Source organism: Humulus lupulus, chromosome 3, assembly GCF_963169125.1.
Source record: "Humulus lupulus chromosome 3, drHumLupu1.1, whole genome shotgun sequence".
Lineage (NCBI taxonomy): Eukaryota > Viridiplantae > Streptophyta > Magnoliopsida > Rosales > Cannabaceae > Humulus > Humulus lupulus.
Window position 1 is genome coordinate 151,937,591 of NC_084795.1, and position 24,974 is coordinate 151,962,564.

The window sequence follows — 24,974 nt, forward strand, 5'->3', positions numbered from 1 at the left end:
TGTGCATCAACTGTTATTGAGGAAAAAGAAAGTCAGTGAAGTTAAAAATGATGAAGTGTGGTTTTACGTGGGTAAAACAGAAACCAGATTTGGGAGGTCTGAGTTCGGTTTGATCACAGGCCTAAAGATGAGCGGTGGCCCCTCGACAGCAGAATTGAATACACAATGTGATTCTGATCGGATACTGCGGGACTATTTCAACAATGCAAAAAGGGTGGCCTTCAAAACCCTTTGGCTAACTTTTGAGGCGTGTGATGTTGAAGATGATGTTTACAAGCTGGGTTTATGTGCTTTTGTTGAAGGCGTTCTGTTGTCACGGTCCGAGGGTGTGTATATTTGGACTGATATGCTGAAGTTAGTTGAAAATGTAGATAACTTCTTCGAGTATCCTTGGGGCCTCCTTTCTTATCAGAAGCTGTTGTCTTCCACAGCTAAAAATATGCAGCAGCTACGGCAAAACTACCTGGATAAGTTGTCGAGCAAGAAAGATAAGAAGAATAAGAAATCCAAGAAGGAGAAAAAAGTTACTCAACTAGAAGCGAAGTACAATGTGTACGGATATGCACCGGCCCTGCAATATTGGGCGTTTGAGGTCATGCAAGATGTGGGGAAGAAGTATGGGCAGTGCAAAGGGAGCAGATTCCCTAGAATGTTGAACTGGAGCACCCCCGTTACTGTTACGAAACACGATGTGAAGCAAACTGATGTGGCACTGCTGTTTGAGAAAAGGGTATGTGAATCTTTCTCTATTTCTCCTTGTTGTTCTAATATATTTTGCCTTTAGTATTATTTGCGATATATGTGCGAGTTTTACGCGACATTTGTGCGACAACAGTTTTATTTTTGTGATTTACATTATCTGTTTTGCGACATATTTGCGACATTATGCGATTTTTTATTTTGTGATTTATATTTGATTTCTTTTAAAATATTAGCGACATAATATAATTTTGCGACATTATGCGATGTTTCTTCGAGTTTCTGCGACATTGATTGTTTTCTTATTTTTTGGTTATGCAGATGGTTGTTCTTCAGATCTTGCACCCTCGGAATTAGGAGGTTGAATACTGGAACTCCAATTGTGAGGGTGAAGTCCCCACGGTGGATATGGGCTCAGATGAGATGGAAGAAACAGAAGCTGGAACACAAGATTCCACTCAATTCGAGACCCAAGCAAAACGGGTGGCGGAATATGTTCAAACTGCAAAAATCATTCCACCATCACCACCGAAAGAACAAACAGAGCTGTCCACATCAGGCACTGTGCCTCCAACCTCAACTCCTGCAGCCAATGACGCCGACTACCTTGGGTTGGCGAAGAGATTGGAGAAGGTCGAAGCCCAACAAATAGCAATTCTGGCTGCATAGAATGAGATGAAGACTACGTTTGAGAGTAGACTGGCGGAGATGAAGAAGCTTATCATGGATCAACTTGCGACCGTGATAAGTTTGTTACAGAAGCAACCATCACAGCCAACAGAGGATGAATGTCGTCAGTATAATTCTGGTTCTGAAGACGACGTGTACCCTGAAGATTGGGAACCCAACGTAGATGAGGTTCCTTCTACTCCAACGGATGCCATTATTATGGCCATCGGAGATACGCAGTCTCAGGATGTGCAACAGTTGGATGGGCCACCAGCTGGAGTGGAGTTTGTGAGGAGGGCAAAACGGAAGCCAGTGTATTTGAAGGACTACACAGCGGGGAAGAAGAAACAATGAACTGGTCCTGTTGAGGTTGATACTTTGAGGCCAGCAGACCCACGACTGTACAAATTTTTCAAAAGGTGGATTACTTACTCGAGGGACAACCGCCGTCCTAGAGAAGTGCACACTGGCATTGCCGATCGGAGTTGGTTCATGAAGTTGATGGTGGAGCACGAATGGATCGACGATTCTGTAAGTACTTGTTTCTTAACTGTTTAATTTAACTGTTTTCTCATTTTGAACAATACATCATTTTATTTGCGATATTTAGCGATGTATAAGTTGATTGTTTGTTTAAATCGTAATTAAATCGCGAAAATGGTACATTGGGATATGCGCGACGTTTGGCGATGTCTGTGCGACATAAAGCGATTTAATTACAGAAATTATGTTTTATGCGACTTGTTTGCGACATTTGTGCGACTTTTGTGCGATTCGATTCTAACCATTTTTATTTCAAATGCAGCAAATTGATGTCATATTCCACTTGTTGAGAAGAAGGAGGAAGCTCTTCCCTGAGGTGTACACTACGAATTGTGTGGTTCTGGACACATCTGCTCCACAAATATTTTCAATGTACTGGAATTGTCATGATGGTGACAGAAGCACATTTATCTGGGATGAGTCAGTCATTGATTATGTGAGGGGGATGGAGCATCGGCACTTGCCTTGTTGGGAGAACCAGGAGTACATCTACTTCACATTGAACCTTCCTGCTGAGAAGCATTGGGTGGCTGTTGAGGTAGATATTGAGAATTGGCAGATTGTTGTATATGACTGTGATATCGGCGCCACGACTGAGGACAATATGAAGTCATATTTGAAGCCTTATACCGAGATATTTGCATCCTTATTGCGGGCTTCTGGTTATTTAAGACCAACAGTTATGTATTTCCGGTTGAAACAGGTGATCTCAGCCAGCTCCCACAAATGCATTATAAACGAGCTACTCCAGAAGTTGTACCGCAAGCGGAAAGCAGGTAAATGTCTCTTTTTGTATTTATTTTATTTTGTACTCCATTATGAATTACTTTACTAAATTGTTACTAATAATTACCAATATCTTTTTATTTGCAGTGGCGATTGTGGAATATATGCCATTGAATACATGGAGCACCGAATGTTGGATCGGTCGTTTGAGAAAGTTAACGATGATAACATGCTCACCTTTAGACATAGGTGGTGTGTTGACTTATTTTACCAGAATGTATAATATTTACGACACTATTATATTTTGTCAGATTAGTAAAATATGTTAGAAATCGTCTTTAATCGCTAATTTCGCTTTGAAAATCGCACATTGTCGCACATTTACATCGTCGGAAATCGCATTTATCGCACAAAAATCGCATAATTAATCTCCATAGCAAAGTATATCACACAAAATCGCAATGCTAATCGCAAAAACATCGCCAGATATCGCAAAATTGGAAAAAAAATCTACTTTGACCCTGTTAAAAATTCTACATGGTTCACACATTCCTGTATAAAAAAAAAGGTTAAAAATCTGTAATAGCAACCAAGAATACAACACAAAAATCCAGTCCAAAAATAAGTGCATTACAACTAATATAGATAAGTACACTAATAGAGAAAAGCTTCAAACTCGAGCTTTGCATGTAGCTCTGTTGTGCCCCGAACCACCGCAGTTAGTACAATGGCGAGGTACCACAACCACTTGACCATTAGACGGGCGACGCTTCGTCGGTCTTCTACCCGCATTGCTCTTCCTAGGCCGACCCACCGGTTTTTTATCCACTGGTACCTCGACTCTCATGTTCTTGATGTGTTCCGGTAGTACCCAATCATCCTCCTCGCCGACTAGGGGTGAGCACGGTGTGGTTTGGGCGGTTTGAACATTTTTTAATACACCACGCCACAAGTGCGGTTTAGTAACTAGAACACACCATGCGGTGTGATTTGGTTGCACCAAACCGACCAAACCAAACCATTTTTTGCGGTGTGGTTTGGGCGGTTTTCCACGGTTTGTGTTAAAAAATATGTCATAACAAAATTTAAATTTTTTAAAAAATACTAAATCCTTAGTTCATAACAAATCCTTAATAAGTTCTAAACAACATTACAAGTTATCAATTAAGTTCAGTGAAACACAAAAAAAATATACAAGTCTCCCATAGTGGGTAACTATAAAAAATGGTATATATGTAAAGTTTATTTTTTTAAAATATATTTGTAAGTATGCGGTGCGGTGCAAACCAAAATTTCACACCGCCAAACCGCGCACCGCACGGTTTAGCTCAAATACAAACCATACCGAACCATTACACTTTTGACACCACGGTTTGCGGTGTAGTATGGTGCGGTGCGGTCGGTCACCGCGGTTTGTCGGTTTAGATGCTCACCCCTATCGCCGACAACATTAATTGTTGCATTGTAGGTCTTCTTCCACGTGTCTTTTGTGTAGTACGGGGAGCTAAGTGCGTACAGGCTAGCATTCTGACTAATTGCTGCGGCACATGCATGAGGACAAGGGATTTTTAGCAATTGGAACATTCCGCATGTGCATGTTCTCTCGACTAAGTCCACATCACCACCTCTCTGACCTTCAGGACCCGTACCAACGTTAAATAATTGTGCACCATTACGATAGACAGTCCTGAACCTACCATCTTCATGTTGTGCTTTTAAATCCTTCTCAAAAGTAGCTGCCAAAGGGGTAGTGCACTTACTTGCATTTTCGAGACGATCAGCAAACCAATTTTGCAGTGTGAACCTGGTGAATTCAACCAAAGTAGTTATTGGATATTTCCTGAATTCTTCTGTCACGTTGTTGAAGCTTTCAGCGGCGTTGCTTGTCATTATGTTGTATCGATCGCTTGGACAATAAGGACGAGCCCACTTTTCAAGCCCTATTTGCTCGATGTATGTAGCAATGGGAGGATCCATCCGTTTGAGCACCTCAAAATGTCTATCACATTCAGTCTTCGACCATGCGTAGGCTGCCAGCCATATTTGCGTGTTACATACATCAGTCTTGAACTTGAACGTGACATTCATAGTAATATGTTTAAAGCAATAACAATGGCATGCTTCGGGGAAAACGACCTCGACAGCATGTTCAATGCTCTGAGGCCTATCCGATACGAACACAAGGTTTTCAACCTCCCCAATGACTTCCCTTAACTTCTGCAAGAAATACTTCCAAGAGTCGTGGTTCTCACTATCGACAATTGCAAAGGCCATCGGAAACAATTGGTTGTTTGCATCGTACGCAACAACAAGTAACATTGTGCCCCCATACTTTGTCTTCAAGAATGTTCCGTCAATACTAATCACAGGACGACAAAACTTAAATCCCCTCCTACAAGCATCCAGTGACCAAAAACAATACTTGAACCGGTCGTCCTCTCTCACAATGTCAGTAATAGTACCTGGATTCTTCTGTTCCAGCATGTACAAGTAACCATATAACTTTGTATAAGATTCTGCTGGCGTACCCCTCACATACGTAAGTGCCTTCTCTCTGCACCTCCAAGCCTTCTCATAACTAATCTTGATGCCATAATCCTTAAACATATCCCTCTGTATGTCTTTTGCCATGTACTTAGTTCCATCTGATGTGTACTTTTCCTTAATAATGTGGCCAATAACCCACGGTGCTGCTTGACGGTGATCAGAATTTCTAGAATCCAAGTTACATGTGTGTTCGTTGTGGAACACAGTAACCTCGAACATGTCACAACGTGCCTTCTTCCTCCCCCTTAATCTCCATTTACAATTTTGATCCTTGCAAGTAACGTACAACACATTAGTGCCAGACTTCCTCACCATCCACTCAAAATTATTTTTCAGTGCATACCTTCCCACTACATTCTTAAACTCTTCCTTGTTTGTGTACAACTTGCCAAGATGTATCTCCCCTGAAGGCGTACCACTAAGAGATGTCGTATAGACATGATTTTCCTCTATGTCTTCCCTAGTCCACATAAGAGGTTTGAATTTGGTACAAACTTCAAATTCAAAAGCAGGAGTACTAATGGAAGGACCTGGCCGATTGCTACTAGTTCCTGGTGTTTGGTGATTCTCACTACGGGGGGGGTCTTCTTTGTCGCTCTGCTTGGTTGCTTGGAGTTAGTTCCAACCTCAAGGGAGGTACCTGTACAGCTCCATCAACTTCCAGCTCCACATCATCATCCTCATCCAAATCTACCACAGGATCATCGTTGTAATAGGGGCCATCGAACTCATCTAAATGATCAAATGCGATATCGGCTCTGTGGTCATCTATATTATTAGGTAGTTGCTCATTCAAACCAACCCCCTGATCAGTTTCTGGGACAAAGGTCCCTACCACACTTCGAGGGGTTACAGATGGGGGAGTAGGCTCCAAATTCACATTCTTCTTCACCTTAGTCACAAATAGTGGCAGCAAGTTGTCCACACTCATCTTTGCCTTCATGCTAAAAAACACTCGTAGTTGACTATCTTTCACTAAAACCTCCGGCGGAAACTTGGTGCCTTTCATGTACATGTAACAGACTTCTAATTTCAGTTCATACACCAAAGGATCCACATCCAACTCTTCATACAAAACTTCACGCAACTTTTCCAGAGTAGTGTCAATGTCAAACATCAACGTCTTACTTGTTGGGGAATTGAATACCCAGTTGAAACCCTCGACATCCCAAACACCATCATACAATACAGTCACAAATACAGTTGAATCTGTCACAAACAAAAAAAATTTAAAGTCGCCCACAAATCGCCCAAAAATCGCACTAAAATCGCCCAAAATACTTAGTTTTTGCCACACATATAACATCGCACAAAATCGCAATGGCATCGTTCAAATATCGCATAGTTTCATCCCTAACCTCTGACTTTGGTATAAATAGCACAAAATCGCAATTTATCGTTCAAAAAAACGAGAAACCCAGAAAAAAATGCAGAAAATGGAACATAGTCTACTTTCATTTCAGAACACAAAATGGACAAAATACAACCAACAATGTGCAGATCCATACAACTTACACTAAATATAACAAAAACCAACAATATTTTGCATAAAAAACACTTACCCATTGCTTTTGGATGAGAAAAATGAATGTGGAAGTCAGTTGAGTGTGTGGGAGGTCCGGCTGAAGTCTGGCTGAGGTCGTGGTGGGTGGAGGTCCGGCTGACTGCAAGCCGTGGTGGTTTTCTTGGGTCCGTGGTGGTTTTCTTGGGTTTGAGAGAGAGAGAGCGAGAGAGAGAGAGAGAGAGAGAGAGTGAGAGAGAGAAATGTGATTTTTTTGGGATGGAAAAGAAGAAGGGCATTTTTGGGATGGAAAAGAATTAAGAGAATAGTTACACAATATATAATTAGATAGATTAATTAAACAGGTTTAATTTTAGTCTAAAATGTCAAATTTCCCTTTTATAATCATATTTTTTTATCTAAATAATATAATCTGATTTTTATTAATAAAAAAAAAAAAAAGTGCCAAATCCCTTTCTCCCCCCTACCTGATCCTTACTTTCCTTTCTCCCTCTCTCTCTCTCGCATGCTCTCTGCTAGGCCCGAACGATGACGGCAGGGGCTCAGGGAATGGTGGTCGACGGCGGCAGGGGGGTCGGGGTCGAGCTGTTCGGCGGTAGGGGGCTCGGGGCTGGGCTCGACAGCAACGACTGGTGGCTCGTGGCTGGGCTCGACAACAACGACTGATGGCTCGGGGGTTGGGCTCGACGGCAGGTGGGGGGGTCTCGGGTCTGGGCTCGACGGCACAAGGGCTGGGCAGACGGCTGTTTGGCTTCGGGACTTTGAGAGACACGAGAGCTATGGCCATGGCTGAATCTAACGATTTCGTTTCAGTTGATATGGAGAGGATGTATCTCGGTGGAAAGGTTTGTTTTTTTTAGCTCATGTATTATTTATTTCCATTTATTTAGTAATCTCTTCCTCCTTTCCTATCCATATGGGTTTTGTGTTTGAAGTGTCTTTTGCATTTGGGTCCACCGGGAATGATCCTAGATTGATCTTCTCCTTCAAGGTCTCCTCCTTCCCACCGGGAATGACCTCGCCGCCGACCTAATCGCTGGCAAATACAACTATCGTCAACGCCTCCTCTTCCTCCTCATTGCTCTTGAGCCTATCTCCTTCTTCATTTAGGTTTGTTTTTTGCTTCTTCCAGACCTGTCTCATTTTTATTGTGCAAATGTCAGCTATTATGATCCCCGACAATCTTCGAGGCTTCTCAACGATTCTGTTCTTTGAAGATAGACGTAGCTTTTCGACAAGTCTAGTTTGTTCATTTTAGGTATAGTATTTGACATTTTAGACTACATTATAGTTTAGAAGATACTTCTTTCTAAATATTCATGATATTGGTTTTCTTTGTTTTTGAGTTAAAATTGTTTCATTTTAAGCTTTAAAATGACAAGTTGGAAGTTTGATTCATGTCTCAGCATCTTCTGTACTTATCAAGGACTAGGAAACTGCAGGATTTAATACATGGAAAAAACTCCTGCTAGGTATTTGATCAAATGCCTCTATGTAATGTGCTCATTTGATGAAGTTACTATGCTTTACTTTAGTGATTGGATCTTGTTGAATTTGCTGATAAATATATATTTTTTTTTTGCAAAAGAAATTTGCTAGGAAAATTATGAACAAACTCACTCTCTATTTCTTTGTCTATCTTCTGAACTTTGGGCAAAATATCAACTAGAGAATATATCTAAATATAATTATTAGTAGTAGTAATTAAGTTCTAGTAGCTTCAATAATACCGATTCATGTCATTTATTTTTTTATTAGTGTTTGGGTGGAAGGATTATTATATGCATATATCTCTCTTATCTTTTAGTTTAGTTCTAATTGACCTACATACCTTTATATATATAAAGGTATGTACGTACATATATATATATATATATTTCTTTGGCTTAGTGATTTTGAAAGTACGGTATATAGGTTATTATCCTTGCTTGTTTGAAACTCTTAGTATATGTTTCTTTATTAAGATTTTTTAAGGGATATGATATTGGGTGCTGGGAGATGTTATTCCTTGTAAGTAATTGTCAATAATGGCTGCACTGCTGTCTTGACTACTCAGGCTCAATAAAGTAATTATCAGTATTTGTTTTCTTTTATTGATTAAGTAGCATTTATTATTGAGTTCATGTATCTCTAATGAGATTCATTGGACCAATTTTGACTTTTCTGCTCTTCCATCTTTCCTCTACCTCTCATATCTCTCCATGAACGCAAACCCATTTCAGCTTAAGATCTGTTCCATTTTCAAGTTTGTATTTTTTTTCTACATTTTCATTTCTACTCTCTTTGTCTCTCTCGGCTCCCTCTCTCTCACTCATCTCTTTTTTGCATTTCTTAACTATATCTACTTTTTTTTTGTATTAATTTGTTCTCTGTTTTTCTTATGTGAAAGGGGAAAGCTTTTGGTGAAAATAGCTCTATCTCTCTCATATCAGGTATGTACGTATGTGTGTTTTGGGTTGGGCGGTGCGGGTTTTGACAGAATGAGTTCATTAATTCATTTATTTGTGTTATAAGCTTATAAGGTTGAGTTTATGTCTGATCTTCATTCCAAGCATTTGTTGAGCAAGTTTTAGAGTTTGATTTAATTTTTTGATCCGTATTGTGATTTGGAAAATATTTTTTAAAAATAAAATAAAATTTATATATGGTTGTTTCTTGATATAATGTTACACTTAATGAGAACGACTTCTATTGTTGGGATTTTAATGAGACAATTATAGAACCTGGCTTCACATTTATGGCTGCTAATTTTGATGGAATACTTGGACTTGGATTTGGATTTCAAGAGATCTTGGTTGGAAATGTTGTTCAGGTAAATCTATCTATCTCAACCTCTAAACATGCTGTAAAACTTCAATTGAATCTTCAATCCATGTTGTAAAATGTTTAATGAGATTTATAACCTCCTAATAATAAATTATTATAACTTAACTTGTGGATTTTTCTTAGCAGTTAGGTAATGAATTGCCTTGGTTCTCTCTTTTGTGAAATGAGATTTGTAACCATTTATTTTGACTTATCTTTTGTTTTGCAATAGGAAAGGGATGACTAAAGTGTGATAAATGCTTTTATGAGTGCTTTTTCTATATACACATATTAGGTCTACTTGCACCCAACATTTGATGTCAAATTAATGATATAAATTATTTACTCTTATTATAGCTGACGTCCAACATATAGTATTGTAATTGATTCTCTTTGAAAAATGGAGAACATTTAAAGAGTTATATGAACTGATGTTATTGAACAGGGTTCTACCAGATTCACTTTGATCAAAGGTTATATGAAGGTTGATAAAACACAAGTGTTAATACTGAGTTCTCATCATATAGTTTATGTTCCATAATTAGCATTATACAAATTAGGTAATAAGTGGTTGCATTACCCAGTTTGATTGTGTTGTGTGTACCAAGACATGAGAAATCAAGTACAACAAAGGATAACATATATACTGAGTTCTTAACTTAGATTGATTGATCAACATAATTAGTCCTTAGTTCATTTAATTATTTTTGTTAGGTGGCCATACTCACATATTTGAATGTACATCAAAGCTGGCCATTTAAACTTAAATGTGCAATTTTCATTTCGAACTCCCATGTAAGTAATAGTCCAAGTCCTCTAAATAATACTCTATTGAATTCTGTTCTCTATAGATTAGCTTGTGTACAAGAATGAAAGACAGCAGATTATGAAATATATTTAGGTGCAATTTCAGTAGGTTAATGAAATTTTTAATATATATTATGATTTTTAATTAAGAATTGAATTATTTTGAGCAGCACGAGAACTGGAAGTTGTACAGTATTAGAATTTTTTCTTTCTACATGTACATATGCGAAACAGCTACATCTACTTGTTGTAGTATCATAAGGAAGAATAAATTGTCAGTTTCTTTTTCTTGTGTGATGGTTTTGATTGCTGGAGTCTTTTTTAGTAGTTCTTGCTATTGTGGATTTTATTCCTGCACTGCAGCAATAACATTTAGAATATTTTTTTGCTTGAAATTGGTTTGTTATTATAGGCACTATGAATTGCTTTTGTAAATATTCTCACTGCCTTTACTTCTCACGTTTGCCACTGTTAATAGGATGCTGTGGACGTCCATGATAGTTTAGCTGCTAAAACTGAACATGGTGATGCTTCCAGAAAGGAAAGGTCCTCAGTTCAAGGTGTAGGACAGGTAATTAATACCAAACATGTTTCATGTAATTAGAAATTGATTGCAGTTTTACTTTCATATATTTTAAAGATTTTTATTAGAGCTTATCTGAGTTTGAATTATAAAAAAATAGTTTCGTAGTTGAGTTAAGACTTCTTATTTATGGCTATCTGTCAAATATTTTTGTACTTAGTGGAGTTTGAATATCTTAGATATTCATCCGTAGTTCTTGATATCTATTTTTAAACTTAGAGTGGATAATGTCTTATTCTGAGTTTGTCTTTTAACAATAGAACTAGTAATTGATTTGGTAATTATGTTTCCCCTTGATCAAACGAAGGAATGTGTATGTGTTTATTCTCGAATTGCTTTAGTATTACACTTTAGTGGAGTTTGAATATCTTAGATATTCATCCGTAGTGAAGTAGGTTCTGGGAATTCTGTGTGCTGCGGTGATAACAGAAGATTGAGAACTTGCATGTCTTAGTGAAGTAGGTTCTGAGAATTTTGTGTGCTGCGGTGATATATAGATGAAAACCTGTGTGTTGTTTGATTTGTTTGACATGTTTGTGTTGATTGTGACAGATTGCTAGGCTAGTAAATTAGGGGATGTACTGTCCGATTTTCTATAGATTTTTTTGTACTTAGTTTTGTGTGGAAATATGAAAAAAATGACTGCCACAATGATAAATTTGTGATCCGGATATTCAACATTTGACGGTCTAATTAATAATTAAGTTGATTATAGAATTTTAAATACATACTTAGATCTGAGATAAATTTTTAATTACTAGAATAGGCTAAAAAAATAAGGTTTAGTTGAAACCCACTACACATCCAAGATAGGATTCAAATTAGTGATGTTTCTTTTTTAATTAATCAAGTAATTAAGTAGTACTAATGTCTTATCACTTAAGCTCCTTCCCACTTGAACCATAACATCATAATAAATAATAAGCCGACATTAAAGTTTTAACGAAATTAGAGATTAAGAGGTGGATTATGATTAAAAGGGTCTCTTAAAAGATGCTTAATTATAATTGTTGTGTGTTTCTACTTATTTATAAGTTTGAATTATAATATATTTATAGTTAAAGAACTTTTTTATAATGTGTAGGTCTATATTGAGATGCATTTCTTTGGCGCAATACTGGACAACATTGATAATTGAAGATTTTAGAATAAAAAATATATTTCACTAACATTGTATACATTTCTTGTTTAATATTTGGTGATGATAAAATTTTATTGTAGTATAAACTATCATGTAATATGATTTTGTAAGCCGAGTAGACTAAATAATGAAAATGATATTTTTGAGTAATTAATAAAAAAATATTTTGTTGTATTTTCTTTTGAAATTTTAGAAATCTAACATATATATATAATACATTTTGGACACTCAAAGGGATATATTTTTTCTAAATCAAAATGAAAATTGTAGCTGCATTTTAAAAAAAAAAAATTACTTTTAAGGGCATGCAAAGCGAGTCCTAAAAAATTACTTAAAGCACTTAACCAGATTTTTTAGGACTCGCACTCAACTAGATTTTTTTAGGACTCGCACCAGATTTTTTAGGGCTCGCGTTGCGAGTCTTAAAAATATTTTTTTAGGACTCGCATTAAAGGCATTCAACCGGATTTTTTAAGGCTCTCAAATAGAGGACTCGCATCCCGCGAGTCCTAAAAACTTTTTTAGGACTCGCAATGCTAGTCCTAAAAATCATTTTTTGTAGTAGTGTATCATTAGCATCATCATTATGGCTTGATTTATTTTCTTTAACTCCACCCCTCAAACGAAATGGTGAGGGAACAACATTGAGTTTGTTGATCAAGAATTGAAATCAGGTTGGAGTGAGCCCCTTTGTCAAGCAGTCCGCAATTTGATCATGTGAAGGTACATACTGAATTTCAAGTTGCTTCTGCAGAATCTTGTCTCTTACAAAGTGCACATTGAGCTCAATTTGTTTTGTTCTTGCGTGATAAACAAGGTTGTTAGCCAAAGCACTAGCGCTTAAGTTATCACACCAGATAACTGGGATATTTGACATTTCAAATCTCATCTCAGCGAGTAGGTTTTGTAACCATGCCAATTCAGCTGCTAATAGGGCTAAGGCTTTGTACTCCAAATCGGTACTAGATCGAGCTACTACCGTTTGTTTCTTAGAGGACCAGGAGATTAAGGATTCACCAAAATAGACACAGTACCCTGCAACTGACTTTCGATCGTCTGGGCAGCAAGCCCAGTCAGCATTAGAGAAACCAATTAGAGAGAGTCTATCACTTGGGGCAATGTGAAGACCATGATGGATAGTACCTTTTAGGTATCTTAAGATGCGTTTAGCAGCTCCCCAATGCACATCAGTAGGCTATTTTAGGAACTGGCTGAGCTTATTAACAGCAAAGGCGATGTTGGTCTAGTGTGGCTGAGGTATTGCAGTGCCCCAATGATGCTTCTGTACAGAGTTGGCTGAGACAATGGTGTTCCATCATGCAGAGACAGAGTTTTCCCTGCTGTCATTGGTGTAACACTTGGCTTTGTATTCTCCATGTTTTCCTTTTGAAGTAATTCAACAATATATTTCCCTTGGGATAAATAAATGCCAGTGTTGTCTCGAAACACTTCAATCCCAAGAAAATAATTCAGTGCTCCGAGATCCTTTAGAGAAAAGGTCTTGTTTAGCTTTGCAATGAAATGATTAAGTTCCCTGGAGTCACTTCCAGTGACTATGATATCATCGACATAAACCAATACCATAATCACAAACCTTGCATGCTTGAGCAGAAACAAAGAGGAATCAGCCTTTGAGTTTTCGAAATGCCATTCTATCAGTGTGTTCTTGAGTTGGTCATACCAGGCTCTAGGTGCCTGTTTAAGGCCATACAATGATTTGTTTAACTTGCATACATAGTGAGGATGTTGAGGGTCTTCATAGCCAGGAGGTTGTGACATGAAAACATCCTCATCGAGAACACCATTAAGGAAGGCATTGTTAATGTCGATTTGCCTCACTTCCCACTCATAAGTCACTGCTAAAGTAAGCACAACCCTGACTGTTGCAGCCTTAACAACAGGGCTAAATGTTTCCCTAAAATCTACTCCAGGCTGTTGGTGAAATCCCTTGGCAACAAGGCGTGCTTTGAATCTCTGAAATGAACCATCTGAATTGAATTTGAGTTTATAAACCCATCTATAGCCAACTATATTGCAGTAAGGAGGAGGTGGTACTAGAATCCATGTCTTATTTCTTTTCAAAGCATGCACTTCTTCATCCATGGCCCTTGACCACCCCTTATGACTGAGAGCTGCAGCAACTGAAACGAGTTCATGAGTATCAAGAGAAAACATAGATTGACCAAGGTAAACTTTGGGTTTGAAAATCCCTGCTTTGGCACGTGTAACCATGGGGTGAGAAGGTTGTTTTGGTTCAGTTTGAGCTAGACTTGGCTGAGGAGAAAGATCAGCTGGAGATACAACAGGAACTTCTAGGCAAAATCATCAGAGGTGTAGGCAATTGGAGAACCAACATGAGAAGAAGAAGTACTTACCGATTGTTGCTGTGGTGAGACAGGAGAAGATGGTACTGCAGTAACATGAGATGAAGAATCAGAGGTACCTGTTGAAGAGGCGATATTCAGAGGCAATGTAAACCAGGCATGAGGGGTGTTCATGGTCACATATTGCTCAACTTGGTAATTGTTCAAAAAACCGTGATGGAAAGGGAACTCTTGTTCGTTGAAAATGACATGCCTAGATATATATATTCTTCCATGAGGGTTGAGGCATTTGTAACCTTTGTGAACATCACTGTATCCAAGGTTCACACATTTAATAGAATGGAATTGGAATTTATGACTCTGATATGGGCGGATACAGGGAAAACAAGCTGAGCCCAAAGTTTTCAAAAAAGTATAATCTGGTATTTTAGAGTAGAGAGTCTCAAAAGGTGATTTACCTTTTAGAACATTAGTGGGAAGCCTATTGATCAGATATACTGCTGTTTGAAATGCATCAGACCAGTATTTAAGGGGCATTTGAGCTTGAGCAAGCAGTGTGAGACCTGTTTCCACAATATGTCTGTGCTTGCGCTCAGCACGACCATTTTGTTATGATGTATGGGGACAAGAGTGATTGAAAAGAATGCCACAATCAGTGACAAGTTGAGTAAAAGCCTGGTACTCTCCACCCCAATCAGTCCTAAGTTGTTTAATGTTCCTTTCAAATTGATTTTCAGCTAGCTTTTTAAATTGTATAAAGGCTGCAAGTGCATCAGATTTTTGTTTTAGTGGGAATAACCAAGTGTAGCGGCTATAGTCATCCAAGAGATGGATGTAGTATCGGAAGTTGGTGTGAGAAGCTATGGGTGCAGGACCCCATAAATCTGTATGCACTACATCTAAGATATGACTAGCTTGATTATTTGAAAGTTTAAAAGGCAGAAAATGAGATTTTCCAAACTGACAGGCATCACAAAAATGCAACTCTTCATTAATAGAATGTTTTACATTAGACAACTTGAGGACTTGATTTAAAACATTGCTAGAGGGATGACCTAGGCGTCTATGCTAAGTATCTTTTAGGGAAATTGAAACAGGACTACTAGACTGCGAATTAGATTGAGTTGCAACTGCAGAAAAGGGTGTGTTGGAGATTCTGAATGAGTTGATTTCTGGTCCAAGTTGGTAGAGTCCATCCTTATGTGTTCCTTGCAGTACCACCTTCCCGGTTTGCTGATCCTTCACACAACAAAAATTAGGAAATAATTCAATGGAAACATTATTGTCATGAGTTAATCTAGACACACTGATAAGATTTTTGGTAATTCTAGGCACATGGAGCAAATCTTTTAAAATCAAGGGTTTTGTTTCTGGTGTAGATAAGATACCAGTACCAATGTGTTTAATCAATAGCTTACTACCATCACCTATCACCATTTTCTCCTTACCACCATATTCTGTCTTGTTGCTCATCTTATCAATCTCTGCAGTAAGATGGTTCGTGGCCCCACTGTCTGCATACCAACTATCATCTTGTAGTATTTGTGGTGAGGCAATCAAGGCAGTCATCTGGTTTTGCTTGTCTTGATTTGGATTCTGTTCAGTTTGAGGTGGATGTCCCATGAATGATTCATCATATCGGTTATAGCAGACGGCTGCACTGTGACCATACTTGCCACACACCTGGCAGGTAGGTCTAGAGCTAGCTCCTCTGCCACCTCTTCCTCGGCCTCGATAGTTATTGCCTCCACCCCTTCCTCCTTGAGGTGTGTAGTTTCCATGAGGTGAGTAACCTCCTTGAGAAGAGTAGCTTCTACCAGCTCCAGTGGTACCTCCATTTCGATGGTGAAAACCACCCCTGGCACCAGGATTAAAAGGTTTGTGAGCAAGATTAGCTGAAGGATTGAGTATCTTACTTGAGGGAGAAAAAGCTCCAAGTCGTTCGAGTTTGCTATCAAAGCTGAGAAGGGTGCTTTGAAGCTCCTGCCAGGACATTTCTTCTCGAGATTCAAGGGGAATCACAATGGACAGGTACTCTATGTCCAGACTGGAGAGAACATTTCCTCTGAGTAATTTTTCGGGGTATGGTTCCCCTGCAATAGCCAAAGTGTCAGCCCAAACTCGTTTTTCTTTGAGGTATTCTGTCATCGATTTGGAGCCTTTCCTTACTGTTTGGAGCTTTGTTCTGAGTTCATCCATATTGGTTCTTGAATGAGCTCCATATAAGTCTTCTAGAGCTGTCCATAGAGCAACAGCAGTTTGGCATCCCATGACCTCCGATGCAATACCTTCAGTCATGGAGCCATATAGCCAACCCATTAAGAGTTGGTCATGAACAATCCAGGTCTTGTACTCTGGATTTGGCAGAAGATTTGAGACTGTCTCTCCCTGCTCATTAGGTGTGTCGACTTGAAGAAACTCTTATGGGGAGGTCTTTTGGCCATTAAGGTAGCCTTCCAATCTGTGGCCACGAATGATAGTAAACACCATGGTTTTCCATAATGGAAAGTTGTTTCGATCCAGTTTGAGAGAGAAAGGCTGACTCAAGGTGTTGCTGAAAGGAGTCGCCGAGGGAGTAGGAATAACAGCCATTGATGAGCTTGCTGGTGGACCTTTTGAACCAGCTTTGGCTGGTGGAGCTTGAGAAGTCTGACTGTGTTCAGTCGACATTGGCGTGGGCCGATGCTGCTCTGATACCAAGTTAAGTTTTTAGAGAAATTGATTTGTGATAATTCTCAGCTCAAAAGAATGAGGATGCAGGAATTTTCATTTAGCAAAAGGCCAATACAGAGAAGGAAAAACAAGGCCAATGTTAGTCTTACACGTGGTATAACTAACAAAAGGAATATTGCCTAAAAGTTATACAAAAGGTATAGCAAATCATAACAAATTGTAATGGAAAGATTCTCCTTGGGATTGCCTCATTCACTGATTGCCTCATTGTCATTAGTGCAGTCATCATTAGCATCATCATTATGGCTTGATTTATTTTCTTTAACTTCAATAAATAGCATGAAAGTTGTAATTATAATTAATGTGCTTATAACGGTACCATGAGTATAGAAAGAGAGTCAAATGAAAGTGAAAAAGGAAAATCTTTGACGATGGACATAAATTGAGTTGAAACATTATATTAGACTATTGTGTCCTACATGGAATAAGTGTAAGAATATTGAACCATTAATAAAAACACATGTAACTCCACTAATCACAAATTGATTTTTAGATGGAGCCTCATGATTCTTGTCATGGTATCAAGAGCCAATTCTCTAGCGGTCATTCGATTCACACTGATCCAAAAGAATGAGCCAAGCCGCACGAGATCCGCATAGTGCAAAAAGACACTTGAGATCCAAAAAAATAAGCTAGCTGAAAAAAAATGCGCTGATCAGGTGATTCAAGATTGGTGAGCGAAAAATCGCCACCATCTTGAGGGGGGATATTAGATTATTGTGTCCCACATGAAATAAGTGTAAGAATATTGAACCATTAATAAGAACATGTGTAACTCCACTAATCACCAATTGGTTTTTAGATGAAGTCTCATGATTCTTGTCACATTATAATATCGATGTTATTTCTTTATTTGATTGCTATTTATACCAATTCTTTGAGTGCTCTCACTATTTCTTTCAATGCTCTTATTATTAGTTTTGAAGTGTTCTCACTATTATTTGAGTATTCACATAGTATTTAGTTGACGAAAAACATATGTCAACTATTAAGTTAAGAGTAGTATAATGGTTATTTCCATTTTGTATCATCTAACTAACTACACTTAGTTAATTAAGCTGTTATAAGATTTTATTCTACCTATATATAGGCTCATTCATGTAACAAACACTTGGTCACATTTAATTTTTCATCAATATACAAAACTGAGCGTTTACTTCTAATATGGTATCATATGCGACATAAGCTTCCACTGTGATTTTCCTCAAAGTTTCAATGGGACGAATGAGAGCTACTAGACACAAACCCTCCAACACAATTGATCTTCCAGCAACCACCGATACCTCTTCTCCAGATTTTCCACCTCCGACGTCCACGATTCCTAAAGCACCTCTAGTTCCAAATTGACCCGAACAACCTTTCACATCAAATCGATTCTCTGCCCTAACCAATCCGGATCAACCTAGTCATGAAGATGGGAGTAGTCCCTATTTTTTGGGCACCTGAGACCACCCATGTCTGGTTCTTGCTTCTCCACCTCTAGCAGACAAGAATTTCCAGCAATGGCGTAGGGATTTCATGTTTTCGATTGGAGCCAAGAACAAGTTTGCATTTCTCAATGGATCTCTACCACAACCAGCTACGAATGATCCTCTTCTCATTTCATGGATGAGATGCAATCAGATGGTAATGTCATGGATATCCATTATGTTTCTTCCAAAATAAAGAGCAGTATTATGTTTCTTGATATTGCAACTGCAATGTGGTCTGAGCTCAACAACAGATTCGATCAAGGGAACGAACCACACATATTTGAGCTCCGTGAACCTCTAATCAATCTTCATCAATGCGAAAATTCTGTAAGTGCTTAATTAACCAACTGAAATCAATCTTCATCAATGTCCTAGAACACCTTGCACTTGTGCTGCCTTTACTGATCACCTCAACTTTCTTAACCAAGAACAAGTGTTGCAATTTTTGACTGGCCTTAATGAATCCTTTCAAGCTTTAAGAGCTCAAATTCTCCTTATTGATCCATTTCCCTCTCTATTAAAAGTTTTTGCTATGGTTATTTAAGAAGAATGCCAAATAAAACTTGACTCTTCTCATCACCCAAACATAGTTGATGCTGCCACTTCTATACCACCTAACCATACTCAACAATCTTCTCGTAATCCCTCTCAAATTCCTTCACAGTACCCTTCTCATAATCCATCTCATCATCCTTCACATTACCCATCCCAAAATTCCTTTCACAACTCTGCCCATTATCCCTCACATAGTTCTTCTCATAACTTAGCTCATAATCCCATTCAAACCCCTTCTCATCCCGATTTTCAAGGATAAAAAAGATGCGTCCCACAAGTACTTACTATCACAAACCAGGACATCTTAAAGAGAAGTGTTATTTCTTACATTGATTTCCTCTGGGTTATGGGGATCGAAGGACAGCCGAGGCTCCACCAAAACCTCTGATCAATCAGACATCTACCTCCACTAATCGCACTGCCTTACTATCTTCACATTGTCAACATCTCATATCCTTATTAAGTCAACAACTTCAATGTAACGTCCCAAAAATGCTAATAGGGTTTAGTGCCTTGATTAGCGTGTCAAGAGGGCATAATTGGATATATGTGTGATTAACTGGTTAAATGCATGACTATGTGGCATGCATGATATTTATGATGAAATGAATATATTTAAATGCATATTTATTTGTATTAAATATGCATGTGGGCCTATTCTTGATAGTTGGGGCATATTTGTAATATTGGCCCATTGTGGGCATAAATGTTATTATATGTGAGTAAATGATTGAGGCTACATTATCATGTGGATATTTTTGCAGTATACGGCTCGAGGCGATCCTAGTGAGCGGATTGGCGGAATAGTCACAACGAGGTTTAATACCCGGCTTGGGCTGAGCCTAGGGTTATATTGGGAAGTTAATGTATATTTGAGGTTTATTGAGTAACGAGTAGGAATTTTGTAATTATTTGAACATGTCGGGATTAAGTGGGATTTGGTAGGATAACTTGAGGAATTAGCGGGAATTGGGAAAATGACCATTTTACCCCTAGAGTTAAGTAGAGGGTTGGGAAAGCTTAGGGGCAAATTGGTCTTTGTTTAGGCAAGGGATATACTCAGAACCTCTAGGGAAGTGAATAGAATGTAGTGGAACAGCCTCAGTTTTTCTCTCCCCTTCTCCTTCACGAATTCTCTCTCTCTCTCTCTCTCTCTCTTGTGTTAGAAGCCTTGATGTGCTGAAGGGAGGACCTTGGTTTTAAGTTGGGAAGTTTGGGAATTGAAGCTTAGGGATTCATGAGTTGAAATTGGTAGTGGGCAAGAGGTCTCTAAGGATTGTAGCTTTAAACAAGGGTAAGATTCTAACCTTTAAATTTCTAAATTCTGCTAAACTGTTGTGGGGATTTAGAGATTGCATGAATTCTGGGTTTTGACTGGTTTGGGGTGTTTGATGGGTGTAAGAAATTTGTTATAAGTTGGGATATAAGGGTAAGAATTCTGGGTTCAATTATGAGTTTGGCTGATAATTGGGATTAAATTTATGAGTTTGGCTGGGAAAAACGCAGAGGAAAAGGCTGGATTTTCTGGGTTTGGGGGATCGGGCTGCAACCCTGTTCTTCAAGAGCCGCGACCTGCATGCTCAAAGTGGCTGGGATGCCTTTGTTTCGCCTAGGCGTGCCGTGACCTAGGGGGTGCAAGTCGCGGTCCATGTCCTCCAGCAGGGAGGATTTTGCCTTTGTTTAAGGGGCGGGCCACGACCCTAAAGGGCAAGTCGCGACCCTAAATGGAAAATAAAGGGATTTAAGGTTATTAGGCTTGGGGAGGCACGGGATTTCAAACCTAAGCGCTCGGGATGAATTCTACTATCCGGTTTAGTAGAATTCGAGGTCCTGGAGGCTAGTATTTGTTTCCAAAATATTTATTTTGATTAGAGATTGATAGTTATCCATTATCGCATTGTGACTAGGTTATATCGCAAAGGCTCAATGATTAGGGATCGTGCTTAGGGCTGCCATATGCTAGCTTCTCGGGACCTGAGGTAAGAAAATTGCACCCATGTGGTTGTCGTTGGGATTGAGATTCCCTGTAATTGAATATATGCATTCTGTGAGTTATATATTTGTTATTTGGGATATGAAAGTACGACCTAAGGGTGCTGGGGCTGATGATAAGCGTATTGGACGTAGCTCGGCCCAAGTGAGCTGGGGTCAACTAAATAATCAGAGGACTCAGCCTTAGCGAGCCGAGGTCAACTAAATAATCATAGGACTCGGCTTAAGCGAGCCGGGGTCAGCTAAGTAACCAGAGGCCTCGGCCTAAGGGTGCCGACACCTAAGTATTCGTATTATAGCTTGAGTTATATGTGAAAGTATATGCTAATCGTTGCCTAGCTTAATACTTGTATTCTGTTGATTAATTGGTTTGAAGTTTATTAATCGCTCTTGTGCTATATATGTTTGTTGTTTTTAAGTTTTCTTTCTAGGCCTTGGCTCACAGGTACTACATGGTGCAAGTAAAAGAGTTGATAGTTGGACCAGCCATGAGTTGGAGAGCTTCAGGGGCGGTGTGTACATATGCAGCCTGCTCAATCACCACGGTCGGGATAGCTTGGGAGGAACTAGGGTTAAACCTTGTTTTGCCACTTAGGATGGCTAAATTGTATATGTTTATCTTTTACAAGTCTGTAAACTGATTTTTGGGATCCAGTGTACAAACTTAATATTTTAATGAAAAATAATCATTTTGTTGACCAAATCTTTTATTACTTGATCTTGACTTAGTTTTTAATTACACATTTAAGTTCAAACGACTTGCTTAGCAGGTTAAGCACTATTTTAAACACACATTGTAATGGTCTTGATTATCAAGGGCGTTACAACTTGGTATCAGAGTGGTCAAGGTTTAAGGGTTCCTAAAGACTGTCTGGTCGTGTACACTCACTGCTAAAGATAAGCTCGACTCACGGTTAGGTACTTAATGACATGATTATGTGGTTAATTGTTTAAATTGAACCTATATGTGTTGACGCTATTTTTCGTCAACTTAAAAAGGGAGAGCAATTAAACAAGAATATACCAGAGGAAATGAATGAAAACAAGATCTTTTTACGTGGTTCAGTAGTTAAAATATACCTAGTCCACGAGTCTATATTATTAGCTCTTTGGAGTCTTCTGGAAACTTTAAGAGAATAGTTGCCCAGAGTTTTCTCTATCAATATCAATGGTTTTTCTCCTCACAAGTGAAGTTTACATCTCTATTTATAGAGAAGGTTTCAGGATTCATTCCCACATATTTCGGAAAGATATTTTGTAAATCAAATAATATAATGCCAATAAATGCATTATTTGCTATGTATCCAGTAATATCCCATAGAATGTGGGATTGGATAACTAATTACATCATATTCCTTAAACATAGGGAATTTACAACAATAAATACGTTCACACATAACCGACTAGATTAGACACCAGATCCATGCGCCTTCAAGACCATTTGCCTATTACGAGCTCGTCATCTCACTTCGCCTATGCTCCCAACAAGTAACCATTGATGAAGCCATCACCTTCGAGCTCACACCTCTCAAGCTTGGTCTTCTCTGAGGGCAAGAAATGCATCAAGAAACTTATACAAGTGTTGAACCCTTACTTATTGTAGGTCCCGAGTTCACTTTATAAGCTCAAAACACCTTCGAGGCTACATATTATTCGAGCTAACGAAATCTTTGACCGGTGGACCTCATAATGACCTTGTTTATTTCGAGAATACACCTTATAAACTTGGATTTTGAGATCAAGGTTCCTATTCTTGAAATCTGGGTGTAACATTTTGCCCGCTCAAAAGTATCAGTTCGAATCCCATGAGAAGGAAACTTTTGAACTGCCATTCTTGGAAACTGAGCCACTTAATATACTCTGATGTGGACACGCGTCAATCACTGGTTGCTTAACCAGAGTACTCGAGTACTTTTGTACCATGCCCATGTCTATTCATCTGCCACCTTTATGCCGCCATCATCACGTTTGTACCCATCCGTCCGATCTAGTACTGAATCCAGCCAATGGCCTAGATTAGCTCGACCTTTGACCTCCTTTTGGGATTTACATATATATAGTCTCACCCTCTATTCTTCTTCACTTTTATTTTCAAGTTTTAGGTTTCAGAGAGGAAAGACAGAACCAGAGCTGAAAACTCCATTTTCATCTTTGCATGTTCTCAAAATCGAAGAAACATAACTCCCTTGGAATTTTCGATTCCATGAAAGCTTTCTTGCAACTGCTCCTACAATCGTCAATCTCTCTGTATCTGTAAGCCACTGTGTGTAAGTTTCTTGTTCTTGACCCTCATATCTTTATTTCTTCGTGTTTTTGTGTTGTGTGAATGTATTTTGACTAGTTGCCTTAGCAATGTAGGTTAGATGATTTTACATAAACTTTGGATCCAAAATCCCTGATGCCGTGGGTTTTAATTTCAGATTTAGTACGAAAAATACAGATGTAGATTTTCTACCACTTTAGACTACGGGTAATGTTTAGTGTAGACCAAGAAAAGGGGTACAAAATTAGGGTTTTAATTTGCATGATTTCCAAAATTATCACCTTCTTGAGCAACTGCCACCTTTTCTCCTGAAAATCTGGGATTCTTAAAATGAACCCACACTTTCCTACCCTCGCGTTGAACGCATGCTCGAAGCCCGAACCTTACAATGGTTCGAGGGTCTTGCTCGAATTCGACCTGTCCTTTCGAGACTACTCCGTGATCTTTGAGTTCTCAAGCTCGAATTACTTAAAGTTATACTCTGAATTCTTGTATGCCTGACCCTCATCATTTTCTTTCTTGCTAGATGTCACAGAATTCTGAGAAACGGTGGGGGTCAGTGCTCGCAATTCCTTACTCTCCAACAACTCCAAGTCCAAAATCTCCCTTCACTCGAAACTAGCAGCTAATTTGCGAATATAAAGTGTGGTGCGAGCAGGAAGATATTCGAGCTCATTTCTGGCACCAAATCGACAAAGTCGAGGAAAGGAAAAAGAAGAAATTCTGGGTTGCAATCTATCCAGACCCAGACCCCAAGCTCAGACCTATCCCTCTCGACCCCACGCTCAAAGTAACCGTCGCTTACAAGCCTGGTGATCTTACTTTCTCACTGATGAAAGATTCATCAAACTGTCCGTCCACCTCGCAACCTGCTGCCATCCCCACCTCCAGGGGGAATTTTTCAAGGCCGAGCATTATTGGAACTCGGTAACTTCATTGGGACAAATCTTTGACATTCTTGCTCACCACGGCCTAGGACTGTCTGGCTCCCTGAGGTGTCGAGCTCCTACCTCAAATGAACGAAGCTGCTATGCCCTGGGTGATGGTCGACCCATCAATAAACTTAAGCTCGCGGCCTGGAGTTGCGAGCATATGAAGGCAGGGGCTCTACAGCCCTTGAAATCCCTTTTTAAGGATTTTATGGATTTTGTTGGGCTCGCGCCCTTCCAACTCCAGACCAACTCATATAGGGTCTTGTCAGCCTTGAGGTCGCTATACCACGAATTGAAGTGGGAAGGACCTTCACCCAGAGAGATCCTGTATCTCTTTTGCCTGAAAAGCAACCCCTCCCGAGCTCGGGGAGGAGATGGCTTCTACTACTTGTCGAGCTATCCCAAGGAGAAGAAGATCTTTGAAGACATGCCCAACCATCCCCTTAATTCAAGCTGGCCTTCTTTTGGACTAAATGGCCTGGCTCCTTCAAAATTCTATTCGTTTCAGCGAATTTGTAAGTACATATCCCCCTTTCCTTTCTTACTCGATTAATGTTTAGGCTCGAACTAATTGATATGTATCCATTTCTTCAGCCAACTATCACCGTCCCACTCCTACGGACACGATGAGGGAGCACAAGACAACCTTGCTCTAGCTACC

At 39.1% G+C, this 24,974-nt stretch overlaps 2 protein-coding genes across 11 annotated transcripts in view; one reads left to right on the plus strand and one right to left on the minus strand.

Moving 5' to 3' along the window:
- Positions 1-3,061: 3,061 nt before the first annotated feature.
- Positions 3,062-6,750, minus strand: LOC133825143 (uncharacterized). Its single transcript, XM_062258128.1, has 5 exons — positions 6,747-6,750; positions 6,543-6,632; positions 5,811-6,393; positions 4,071-5,644; positions 3,062-3,189 (listed from the first exon to the last, which is right to left on the minus strand). Exons 1-5 carry the CDS (start codon positions 6,748-6,750, stop codon positions 3,062-3,064), a joined length of 2,379 nt encoding a protein of 792 aa, XP_062114112.1.
- Positions 6,751-7,126: 376 nt separating this feature from the next.
- The window catches only part of LOC133823227 (uncharacterized), a 36,654-nt gene continuing 18,806 nt past the window's right edge, over positions 7,127-24,974 (plus strand). The window contains exons 1-6 of one of the 10 annotated variants that reach the window (XR_009888193.1): positions 7,130-7,551; positions 9,096-9,138; positions 9,427-9,518; positions 10,226-10,306; positions 10,797-10,889; positions 11,986-12,765. Coding sequence is in view for 4 of the 10 variants with exons in the window: in XM_062255882.1 (XP_062111866.1) it covers positions 7,372-7,551; positions 9,096-9,138; positions 9,427-9,518; positions 10,226-10,306; positions 10,797-10,889; positions 21,550-21,759 (699 nt within the window). In the remaining 6 variants the exon portion in view is untranslated. The other 9 variants (XM_062255882.1, XR_009888194.1, XM_062255883.1 and 6 more) reach the window with 9 other exon arrangements.

What these genes read in the sequence shown, in the direction of transcription:
- LOC133825143 (XM_062258128.1), bottom strand. An exon ending in TATTTATACCAAAGTCAGAG is followed by an intron (nt 6,394 to 6,542) that starts GTTAGGGATGAA and finishes TGTTTGTGACAG; the next exon opens with ATTCAACTGTATTTGTGACT. An exon ending in TAATGTTGTCGGCGATAGGG is followed by an intron (nt 3,190 to 4,070) that starts GTGAGCATCTAA and finishes TTTTTTATACAG; the next exon opens with GAATGTGTGAACCATGTAGA.